A 12,965-nucleotide genomic window follows, 5' to 3' on the forward strand; every position below is an offset into this window, starting at 1 on the left:
GAGCGCTTCATGCAACTCGTTGTGGGCAGACAAATCCAAGCGGCCTGACTTTTGTCAGCACTGAGCATTAGCCTCCCTGGTGCAAGGGTCATGCAGTTGCTCTGAGAACCTAGGCGTGAACTGTACCTTTCATGTGGCTGGATCAGCACTGAACATCAAACGTCTTCAATTTTTTTAACCTTGAACTAAATTTTCTGGAAAACGAATGCACACAAAAGAATGACCTTCCAGGCTCCCGCACTCTTTACTTCCCTGCGCCAACTCAGTCTGATCACTCGTATGTGACATTTTCCCACCATTTTTCACTCTAGAGTTAGGTGTTTATAATAGAAACACAGAAGCTCTGGCTGCAGAAGATCTGCTGGGCACTGCTGTAATTGAAACCTTTTAAAGCCAAATGTTTTGGAAGAGCTTCTTGCACTTTTTGTTTTAAAGAACATTTTTGTGCTTGTTTGTTCAAACTTGGTTTCTTCAGCGAAGGAATGTTCTCTGGCTCCTTTTCAGGATGTTTTAGTTCGGTGTCCCTTCAGCTTGAGGAGCTGAATCATCAGTTGTGCTTGTGTTCGTGTTTTAGCAGAAAGATTTACACAACCTCTGCTGTGAGTTCTTCCAGAACAAAAGGTAAATTCTGTTTGTCTTCCTATTGAAAGGAAGTTCATTCCTCTGTTTTTTCTTGATTTAGATCAAAGTGTAATTTGGATTTGATTTACATTTTTTTGATTTAGACTAAATTATGTTTTGCTCTTTAGCAGAAACACAACTAGTACATATTTTCAACATACCCTTTCAGAACATCTATAATATATAAAAGAAAGTTTAAAACACATACACTTGTTGTCCTATAGAGAGTACTGACTCTGTAATTTGATTCTCTACTATAGTGATTACTAGGAATAACTCCACTGAAGTTAGTGGAGATACAGTAGTGCAAAATTGACACAATCCAGTGTTTGATTGCATATCAGACTGACTGAAAATTGATATAAAAATGAATGGCCTGGAAGGAAAAAAGCTGATGTTTAGAATCCTTTCTGCAAACCAAAAATATCTATAACATTAAATGACACAGTCATGATACAGGATATTAGAGACATATCATCAGTTTGTATAAAACAATGAAGCTATTCTGACTTACACCAAATGAGATTTTGATGCTTATTTAGTAACTTTGCATTTGCTCATGATCTTTCCAAACACCACTGCAATTTTCAGCCTTTTTCCTTTGTCAGTAGCTTTTTTTGCTCAGTTTGAGTACTTATCACAAATGATTTGTATATCTGAACAGAAGAAGGAATTAAAGAGCTTGGGCAAACTGTAATGTTTGCTGATAACATTAAAACAAGCAGTAAAAAAAAAGGAAACTGTCTTTTTGCCATAAAGATAACACTGGTTTGTCCAAAACCAGGATATTGTGAGCTGAAAACATCTATCAAAGACCAACACCTAAAGTGCACTGAAATATCAGCAAGGCTGATTTTGTTCAACACCATAACCAGAACAACCACAGAGGCTACTTAAATGTTAATGATCTGATTGTGCAGTTACTTAGTGTGAAATAGGGAAGGCGTCTTTTATAGGGAACGCTGACTCAACTCTGCTCGGTTGGGAGGCATCATCTGTCAATTTTCTTTCTATTAATACTGTACCAGATCCAAACGAGAACTTGATCCAAAACAGAGGTAACTACCATTTTTCCATAAAAGGTAGTATAAAAATGATAACTACACAAAAACATCATGCTTTGGACTGAATATGGTAATTAAAAATCTTTTATCAGATAAAGCCCCCTGTTATCACAAGACCAGAACTGTGTAATAATTTTTGTTTGCTCTGACCACGAAGCCAGTGATAGATCTGCAGAATTTCCTGACCGTTCGCTCACAGAAAGTTACTGGTTATCAGATAGAGTAAAAGTACATCTGCTCCAGCAGCAGTAGAAGAGAGGCTTCGCTGCTCTCGCACCCAAGCTGGGAAGTCACGTCTTTGCTGAAAGCTTTGGGGAAGGTCAGAGAGTGGGAAGAGTTGCTACCGCTGTCAACGGCTCCAGAAGAGATGATGCTCAGAGGGGCAGACTGGACTTTCCCTGGCCATGAAGACTGGCAGAACCTTGTGCTCTCCTTTGCATTGCTTTCATCACCAAAGTGCCTTAGGTATGGCCTACAGTCAGGTTTACTTTATCCTCTCATTCTTTCCAGGCAGGGGAATAATCAACAGTATGATGGAGTTTTTTGTGTAGGGCAGGCTTATATCATGTGTTTTATTTCTTTGGCCTCCGCTTCTGAATACAGAAGTATGCCAGCAGTGATGCCTTTTATCAGAAATGATGGAAATGTAGTTATGCACTTTTCAGGCACCCTGTTTCAACAGGACCTGGGCAGTTGATACAGCAGTGGTTCCCACCACTTCTCCACATGTAGAAATCTTCAGATGCTGCGTAACTGTCTGGGGAATGACAGATCTAGAGAGGTGGTAAGGTAGTTGGGGGTTAAATAGAACAGCAAAGTAGCAGGGAAGCCAAGGTCCTCCAAACAAGAAAATCCCCACATACTTGCTTTCAAAGATTAATAATGGAATTTAGTTTAGAAAAATGAATTCCATGTTACTAAGTCTGTATTGTGAGCTAAGATCATTGTCAAATGTCACAGACAAAACAGCAGGCGCTGACACCAACATGGAAGTTGCAGTGCTGTTAATTAGTGACATACACAATAGAAATACTAATAGAAGAATGTAAACTTGACATTTCTAATAACCTCAAAAGAAATATTGGTTTTGGTGTTAAATATTAATTAGCTTTTCACTACACAATATTAAATTAGCTGTATACTCAGATACTGGATTCTTATTTGTAAGCCAGAAAATAGTGTAACTATAAAATCTAAATTTTCAGAAGCTGATGGTTGACTTCTGAAACAAGAGTAGCTGATATCAAAATTTATATCTGAAATCAAATAGCAGATTATATTGCTAGAAATTTTTCATTATGTTCTTTGATAACATTTTGAATGTTTCTATTTTACTGTTGTGTTCAAAGCGCATTTCTTTACTAGAGTCTTAAGTCAAACCCTCAGTCAAATAAAGCATCAAGTATTTGCTTCTGTTGTTTAGAAACTTAGACACCAATCTTGTAGCTGGGTCAACCAAAACTTCTCCAATTTTATCTTGCTGATGATATCAGCTATTGAAAAAAAATTTGTCCTTAACAGACATGGTGTGATTATATTTGGTCTTGATATTAGACAGCTTGAAGATCTTGAAGATGAAAAGTAGATATTCCATATACACCACCTATCAATGAACTTATTTTTTTTTCCAGCAGTGTTAGAAATATTTACAAACAGTAGATACTCCAATGCATAATCTGAAAACAGTTCAGCAGTGTCATATATTTATATGTTTTTTATTACTCCAAAAATAAGCAAACTGTTTTAAAGTTAGTTTTAGAATTATCAAGACAGGCAAAATATCATTATCCCAGTTATAGAGAACTTACTGAATCCTTGGACATCATGTTATAGAAAGTGGTATTTAATTTTCTTGTTACTTCTTTTCCTTTTCTATTTTAGATTACAGGGATTCTAGCATAACAAAATGCAAATACTCTAGCAAACCAGTTCAGCAGTCAATATGCATTTCTTTACAAAGACGTGTAGCAAAAACTGCAACAGAGAAAAGCAGACTGTACCATGCTGTTTGTAGATAGGAGGTTTCCTATAGATGTTATCTTTCACGCCAGTGTCTGAGAAAGAGGAAAGAGAAAGGAAAGAACAAAAAAGTAAGCAAGCAGTTTAGACCATGTTGCTCCTGTGTGCTCTCAACAGCACTAAAATGCAAACTCATGCACAGACTACTCATTCATTCATTGGTTTGTTACTCACTGGTAATTGTAAGAGAATGCAGTATTGCCCATCATCAATATGTGTTTAAAACATTGGCTATGCCTACCTAGACAGCCTATCTACTCTTAAGTCCCTCAAAATGCTTTAAGACACCTCAAGTGGCATCCATTTGCTGGTATGTAGACGGCCACGTGTGAGCTACAAATTTATACTTCATAGTAAACACAGAGAAACTGGCTACACCTCTCATTATTTAAGATGAAACGTATCATTGTAGGAAAGTCTTCTGTAATAGTCACACCTGAAAAGGGACTATTTCTCCATTCATTATCAGGGAGTGCACATGTCCAGATGTAGACGTTTATACTAGAAATGCCTAATGTTCTCACACGAAGTTGTATAGCTTTTCTATAGCTTGAGTTGTAGAGCTGACTGGCCTTCCAGGTATTTTTGGTAAGCCCTCAAGGTCACAGTCCAGGATTCCCATAGCATGCTGTATGGATGTCAAAATTAGGCCTACAGACCTGAGCAGATACAATTCCTAATTATGGTGTGTTCATAGAAAAGTCAGTCCCAGAAGCTCAACATAAATAAACTATTCCACTAAGCAGCTAGATGGGCTTAGCCCTGAAAAAGCTAAACAGTGTGGACATAAATTTAGTGTGCTTGTAAACTGAATGTGAACCTGAAAACACTATAGTATCTACGCAAAGACACAGTTATTGTGGGCTTCATGGTGGCCCAAAGCTTTTCATCTGTCTTAAAGTATATATTAATATGACTCTTTAATTCATAGAGTAGACAGATAAGGGAAAAACAAAAATAAAAACAAAAAACCCTTCAGCCTTCCCTCCTCCACAACATTCAACAGACTATGCAGCTGTGGCACTAAAAGTAGCTGCGTCCTTGTAGGTTTAATAACATCTGTCATTGTGTGCCTCCCCTAATGCAAACCTTTTTATACATAAGCACACAGCACAGTAACTCCTTTATTTCTGAGACCAAGTTTAACACATAATGGACTCTCACTCATCAGAAGTTTTCTTCTGTTGCAGTTCTAAGTTCACAAATCAATGCAAAAACAAAAATACAATTAGAAGAGAATAAATAGGTGACAGCAATTGAAGATCAAAAGCGAAGCAGTGAATGCCTACCTGGAATATGGAAATGCCTAGGAGCCTGCTGATAGACAGAAGGTGAAGATTTGCTGTCTGAGTACATGGATAAACTTGGAGTGCTCCGACCACTTTCACTGCCTCCAAGGGGAAGAGCAAAGAAAGCAGATAAAAGAAAAAAATGGAAAGCAAAGTAGAGTATTTCAAGCATAAAAGCTTGTTCAGAATGACTTGTTAATCCAACTTTTCAAAATAAATGGGTTGTGTAAAACCCATTATTTTTGAGCACAGTGTATTGGCTCAATCTCCGAACAGAATGATGAATTTTAGTTTTCAACTATCTCATTAATAATAAATGCTTAATAGATAATATCAGATTAAACTGCAGTCTTGCATCCCCGCTGCAGTCTTGCATCCCCACTTCTCTTTTTAAAATACTTTAATGCAGAAAATAAAGGATAAAACCATCCATAATCCTATAATATGTTTTGCACAGCCTTAAGTGAATAATCTATCAGTAGAGTTTTTGAGAAGTTTAATGATATGGCTTATAGCATTATAGCCTGCCCTTAAAACCATTAATGAAATCATTCGGTAGTGTTTAAATTGCCTAAAAGCAAGACTAGACTAATGTTATGGTTAAGTCAAATATTCCTGCATATATCAATGACAAAAACAGATGCTGAAATCTGGTATTCCTTTAATTAAACTTTCCCCACAGGTAACATGCCACAGTATTTTATATTTATGCAAACAGGGTTGGATTATCAAGTCATGGATCTATAATGCCATAGCCACTTGGCAAAATATTAAGGTATACATAGTATTGAGCTATATTAATTTTTCCTCTTATTTTGTCAAATACTCATTGGGTACTATTTATTTCCTCTCCATTTATTTCTCCAAAGCAAACTCTATGGCATTATAGTGCTGCTTGGCAAACAAAAAAGTAAAGCTCTACTTTTTTGGGACTTGTAAAATCCAATTAATTTACAGCACTGTTAAGCAACTGGAAGCCAAACATGACATTTATTTTAACACAAAACAGTTGGTTATTTGCTGTTACTGTTTTAGTGTGGATGGAGCACAAACTTAATGGATATTAATGATGAAATTACAGCAAGTTCTTTTGGGGAAAGAAAGTAGAACTGCTCAGAGCATTGGATCTATCACTGAATGCTGATTTGAGTGAAGGGAAGTTTTATCACCATAAAACTACTGGATTACCATAGCAATCGAGGCCATGCCCGTGGCAGGTGGCAGGAGTATCTGCTAAAAACCTGCGACGCCGCTGTTGACAACCAGTCTGGCCATGGGTCTGTCACTGCAAACAGGGCCCTGCACCACTGCATCAACTGGGTGTTGCCGCCGAGTGACAGCGGGGACAGAAGCAGCCCCTACGGGACCACAAGGATGTGCTATTTATCTCACGAGGATTAACTAATCTGTTTTAAATGTTGTGTCTGTTATTTCCATGGTTGGTGCGAAATTAAAACTCCCAAACTATTCAGCCATTTTCATTGTGTACTCAATAACCATGGCTTCCAGCTGAAAAAAAACCCACAATCAAAGTAGCTTAGAAACTGAAATTACAATGGCACGTGATATCAGACCACCACTCTTCCACAAAGAATTAGAGAATGACTGGAAACCTGGAGCACCACCAATCTGCAGTCAAGCTGTCCTCGGACAAGGAACCAGACAGTTATTCCGGTTGTTGATTCCTGTTTTGCTCTTGGAAGGAAACCATTGGTGGCAGGCTTTCACTATGTATTTATTATTCCCCTTTTTCTTTGCTGCTTGCTCCTCAGATGCTAGGCCCCAACCTTATTAAATGAGAGGAAGGCTCAATTTCACTCTAAGTGTGACAGCAAGGAACAGTGCTAGTTACTTATTTAAGTAAGGTCCCTTACAATTCCAATAACTTTAAAAATCTTGCAATGTCATTCATCTCAAATTGATGTTTCTGTTGGAAAGTTCTAATTAAAAAAAAAATAAAGTTTTCAACTGATTTTCAAAGTGTAATTATTCTTCGTTTACTTAAAAATTAGCATATTAATAAACCCCTTTATTCATATATGACCTGCATGAATAATCACTTTATCACCCCGAGATGAAGGTGTTGTACATGCCCAAAAAGTCATTCTTTAGAGCTGGGTTGTCAGTAGCATATTCAGGGAATCAGGAGAATGCATTGATTAGAAGGAATAAACTTGCAGGAAAACAGGATGCAAACACAAATAACAGAGGGCAGCAAATCTGCGAACTGCTCTACGCAAGGATCACCTATGCGGAGCAGTTAGCAGAGCCATCACATAAAACTTGCTCAAAAGGGAAGAATAAAGGATGGAATGAGGGAAAAAAGTTCTTCTTGAAGCCCACTCTTACAAGTTGATGCACAGCTAGATTATATTTAAAATTCTGCCACTTATTTGGTCAAACACAAATGAGTAGCTGTATTTCACATTTTTCATACAAATTATTTAATAATAAAGGAAACTGAAGGCCCATGTAGAAAATCCATGTGTAGAAAGTTCAGACAGTCATTTAATCCACCCTATAATAAAAATCTCTAAAATGAGACTTCTCCACCAATTTGTCTTTTTCAAGGTTTGCCTGGCAGACACTGAGCAAGAGCTTCAAATAAGATCTCAGAGAAAATAAAAATACTGGAGAGAGCAACTTTTCAAAGTTCTGGTTTGGTCTTCCGCCACAGGCAGCTGCAGGCTGTGATCCGATCTGCTACTCAGCATAGGGCAGAAAACCAGAATCATGAACTCTTCCCGGGATTTTGTTTTGTTTAATTTGGAAAGAATCTGGAAAGGTTTACTTTGATCTTAAGCATCAACCACAGAAACCCTCTCGTGTCCCTTGGCTCTTGACAGGACCGGCTGCTCTTTTACTCCCATGTGCATGCAGCAACCTGACCAGACCTCCAGACGCGTTCCCTTTTCATACTGCTCAAGGGATTGCCAGGGAAAAGTATAGTGTTGTTTATACCTCCCTCCTTGTCAGCTTTTATCTTATCTGGGAAGACAGGAAATTTGATAACATTTTGGCAAATTCATTAAATAGCTAGAAAGTTACTGTAAGAGTTGTGCAAATTTCCTGACTGGGGATTGAACAACACATAGATACCACTGGCCCTAAAAGGGAGATGCCAGAGGTTATTCCCCAAACTGGATCATTTAGGATCTCCGTATGCACATGCTACATGAAGCTAGACAAAGATATCTGAAGTCTGATAACTTATTCTTTTCAAACTTTCAACACCAAATAAATGGACTCTGGAAGCTTTGCTCATACGCTAGAAAGGCAAGGCACTTTCCACAACGTTTTAAGTAGGGTTTTTTCACTAGGACTCAGCGCTGACTTTATGCTCACTGACTCCATCGCTTCAACCAGAACAATTACACCAAGCCTGAACACTGACTATCAATCACACCCTGTCATTCTGAAGGGCACAGGCTGTGATGCTTTCTTGATGCAAGGCTGTTACAGAATTCAGTTATTTCTTCATTTTGAAGGCAAAACTCTTTAAAAAGACACAACTGCACGGTAGGGAATAGCTGAACCTATTACTCTTCATGAGAGCTGGACTGAAGTGTACAGAAGAAAGAGCAGAAACTCAGTAACCATATTCTTGTAAGAAAAATGATGAACTACGTCATTCTCAGGAACAGTATGATGCAAACTCAGTGAAGTCAACAGGAAGATTCTGACTGCTTTAATTTTATTAGAGTAATGAAATTTCTCTCTCCTGGAAGTTTAAAGAAAGATTTTCTTTCTTAAGAGTTGGCTTTACAAAAATTAGTTGTAGTATTATTAACCAGTGTATTATTTTGGGATTTTTTTTTAAAGAGCATGATTTCACTTTTTAAAAACAGAAGTGGCAACATTAACCTTGGTCTGGATAAAAAGCAACTATTCTTATGATTCCACTCTTCCCACACTAACCACTTGGAAGACAAAAAAATAGCACATCAATGCCCTCAAAAGGCTTATTAAGGTAAGGAAAGAATACCGCCTTCAACTCAGAGCAAAGAATTCGGAGTTCAGAAAGAGGATGGGGGCAAATCTCCTCACTCCTTTTGGATGGGGCATTAGCTGAGGGTACAGCAATGGATAAACTATATAACCTCTGCAGGGCTCAGCCTTACCTATATGGAAAAATGATAAACATACTCACCCAGCTCACAGGAGTGCCGTGAGGCACTGTAAGTTACTGCTTGCAAAATGTTTTTAGCTCATTGATGAAAAGTGCTGCAGAAACGCAAAATACTGTAATTTTGATCACTCTGCTAATAGCTGTTTGGGCAGTAGCACCTGCCACTTGAGGATCTGTTCTTCCAGCCAACAGCAATAAGTAATTGCTGCTGCTCTGAGCAACAGCAGGTAGCATTGCACAGAAACTGATTTTAGCACGAGTGCTGCTAGGCAACTGCAGACGGGCTTTGGGGTAAGAGCGTCTCATACAGGGAAATCATGCAGCGCAGCACACACGGGGTTCCCTTACTCAGGACATCAGCTTGGATAGCATTATTTAGAGCACACATACAAAACCTGTTCAAGCAGTGCCTCGGGGAATACCAGGATGTGTGTCAGCCTTCCCCAAAACGTGTGCGCGCACAAGCGTTTGCGGGTGTGAGAAGGGTCTTTGCAGGTAAGGTCTAAAAGGGCAACAGTGGGTCTAATCTCATCAGCTTTTCCTCCAAATTTTTCTCTTGGGGGTCACATTTGGAAGACTTACGCCTGATTCTGTTCTGTGTATACCAGTGAAATTCAGCTGACTTTGAACAGAATTGTTTCTGGATAGATTAGGGCCTAATCAAGATGCGTTAGTTGTTTTTCCAAAGGCAACGAGCATCTGCTACTCATTTGAGTTTGTATGTCAGACCTGCTCGTAAGTCTGGTTCCTGCAGAGGGTCACTTCCTTTCCTGTAGGGGTTATGATGGCAAGAAGAACAGTTTTGCTTTACTAATTCAAACAGGACATGAGAGACAGGGAACGGTCATTGGAAATGTTTGCCGTTCACGTCTCCTCCCCACTCTGACTATTACTAGAGAGGACAGGCTCAGGGCAGGACAACGTGGTGGTTGAATGTCTTCGCTTTCTGGTATTTGATTAACTGGCCAAACAAAAACAGATTTTGCCTAAAAGGTTCATGGTATTTCCCCATTACAGTCTCCTATCTGCAAAATGCAGGTCACTAATAGTTAAAATCCACTGCAAAACATTTTAATGGCGATAAGACTCAATACAGTTATGTGTTTTTTAATATATAGCACAGATACTTTGCTAATCATTGCTGCTACATTTAACTGGCTTACCTGGCATAATTTCTGTTATTACTACAAATAATAAAAATAATCTCTAAATGGAGGTTCGAAGGTTAGATAATTGATTATCCAATGTTGGAGCCAATGTTATACATTTATTTAGCTTCACCAAAATAGGGAAAAGGTAAACACTTTATACTAGCATGAACAGAATTTTAAATTATTTCCATTCCTCATTTTCATTAGAAAATATAATTCCTTCCCTCCACCCCTTTGAGAAACACTTAACGCTCACTGAAAAAAAGCAAAAATAAGACAACCCGTACCCACTCAGTTCTTAAAACTTACACAGTACATCAAGAAAGCACTTGCACAAAATTAAGACAAATCTTATCCAGGTGGAAGCCATGCTTGCACAAACATAAAAGTGAAACACATCTGAATAAATCTACAGTTATCACAGCACGGTTTTGCATTCCTGAACCTTACCTTTGAAGAAAGGGATGTAATGATGTCTGAATGTAGATGTAAGGCTTGGGTGTTGGGGCAGGGAGATGCAGCTACTGGTACCAAGAGTCTGAGTACCAGCTGGGGGCAACAGAGAGTAAGTGAAAATAGACTATTTAGTTCACTTACTGAAAGCCACAAATTACAATGCCATTCTCTTTTTCAGGAACATTTCCCTTCTGATGCTTGGAAAGCATACAGTTTATATTTAAGATTTTATCTTTCTCCAGTTATTCCTAAAATCATCACAGTGGCCATATTATGTGGTTGGCCAAGGGACAGACACAGTCAGAGAGAATCCTATAAAATGTTGATAATGTAATGCATCAGAAAATATTCCAGAAAAGGCACCACAAAGAGCATAGCTGCACTCAGGGGAAAATCTGCATATTCAAAAGCTGCAGGAGTGAATGATATATGCTCATAATGGATCTAATGAAATGAAATGGGCAGAGCCTGTTCTTTGATGAGAACTGTGCTACAAGTGGGTCCAGTTCTCACTGGCATCGGTGCGTACTGGAGGGATTTAGTTCACAGTGCACCAGGGCACTCAAGTGCGTGGCTAACTTTAAGCATTTGAAGGAACGTCCTGAAGTTATTTGAGCTCTGAAAGTTAGACGTGTGATTAAGTACTTCGAAAAACTTTCTCAAAAGTCATTTTTATTTGTTTTCTTGCTTGTAATAACCTCCTGATAACACATATTTTGGAGGACTAACATTATAAAAATGTCAATTACAATGACTATCCTCTAAATTTTCATTAAAGTTGTAAAGCATTAGAATTAATCTGGAATTTATTTCCTATTTTCTCCTTGCTTTAATAGGGTGCAGCTAAGCTTCAGCATGACACAACTGCCAGATCTTCAGCAGAGACTAATCTTCCCTCTCTTCAACAGATCTTTGATACTCAATCTCATTTCCAGCTCATCAAAGACTTTATATAGTACAAATATTCATTTCCTGTAAAAACTGTTTCTGTTACCCACATAATTTGGAAAGATGAAGAACTCCCAATTTTCCAAACTCATTTATAATTCTAATGTACCCCTAATGAAATTAGAAGACACTGAGAAAATAACAGAAATTTTCTTTGTTTTCGCCCAGATGATGGAGTGGAGAAAAACTGGAATGAATTTTGAGCAATTTAGTTGGTTATTTCTAAGGACCAAAAAGTCCAAATATGAACTGGCCTTTGTATGGGGCACCCACGCCAAGTTCAAAAGGGGATGATTTCTTCTCTCTGTGCAACTGGAACACCAACACGGCTGCTACTACAGCCCAAAGCTGTAATAAACATTGCAGTAAGGTTCTCATCTAAAGGACTCTGGCCTTCAAAAACCAGCCAGTGAGTAGATTCACTAGCCATTCCTCCAGCTCTTACGCTATGGTGCAGAAAGCCACCATGGACTATAATCCTGCAGTACAACAAGGAATATGAAGTCACCCAAGCACCCTCGTGGCTTTGTGTGCACTCACTGCTACCATGCTGCATGATGTAAGAGCTGTGGTTTGACTGTGTAGTTTCAGGAAGGATGGGACCAGGATCAAGTCCTTTTTAGTCTATTACATTTTTTGTTTTCAGACACATCAAATTAAGTTTTCTAGATGCCTGTTTTTTTTTTTTCCTAGACGGTCACACCTGAAGTACTTGTCTCCTCCTTTCCCATGTTACATTAAGCATAATGCTGTAAGGAACCGCTACTCCACTTAAACACTGTCTGTCAGTGTCTTCTCTACTTACAACATAAGAACAAATAGGAGGAAAATATAGAGAATAAATAAAGCTGCTTCTCAATTACCTGGTCTGCTGTAATGCTGAGGAGAATGGGATGTTGGAGTGTAGCGACCATAACCCAGAGAGCCAGCAGAACTAGGACTCGATGTCCTATACTGTTTGAAAGATCTATCATCTTGGTCACCCTGAGAGCAAGGGAGAAAAATATAAGTCATTATGAAAGAGAAATCACTTTCAAAACAGGCAGAATATGCCTGTTTCGGTGCCTTGTAGAGAGAACTCAATTCTGTTGTAACACTCCATGCAATCCCAACGAAATGAGGGCACTTTCAGCCATAACCACCTCCACTGTAGTATGATTCCAGGTGTTCTGGAACTGCCAAACATCAGAAAATGGTCATGTTAACTGGAAAGTCAACACATAAATGAATTCAAAATGACAATATTATTTAAAAAGAACAGGTCATTGTAAAAATGTTGTTTCAGCGC

The 12,965-nt window shown here is 38.5% G+C and overlaps 1 protein-coding gene across 5 annotated transcripts in view; it reads right to left on the bottom strand.

Moving 5' to 3' along the window:
- The window catches only part of ABLIM2 (actin binding LIM protein family member 2), a 163,639-nt gene that overhangs the window by 37,314 nt on the left and 113,360 nt on the right, over positions 1-12,965 (bottom strand). For 4 of the 5 annotated variants that reach the window (XM_067297184.1, XM_067297183.1, XM_067297187.1 and 1 more), the window contains exons 10-12: positions 12,541-12,661; positions 4,994-5,095; positions 3,686-3,739 (exon numbers count right to left, since the gene is read on the bottom strand). In XM_067297184.1, coding sequence (XP_067153285.1) covers positions 3,686-3,739; positions 4,994-5,095; positions 12,541-12,661 — 277 coding nt within the window. The remainder of the gene's footprint in view (positions 1-3,685; positions 3,740-4,993; positions 5,096-12,540; positions 12,662-12,965) is intronic. The other variant, XM_067297186.1, reaches the window with a different exon arrangement.

This window comes from Apteryx mantelli, chromosome 5 (genome assembly GCF_036417845.1).
Source record: "Apteryx mantelli isolate bAptMan1 chromosome 5, bAptMan1.hap1, whole genome shotgun sequence".
In the NCBI taxonomy this organism is placed as follows: Eukaryota; Metazoa; Chordata; class Aves; order Apterygiformes; family Apterygidae; genus Apteryx; species Apteryx mantelli.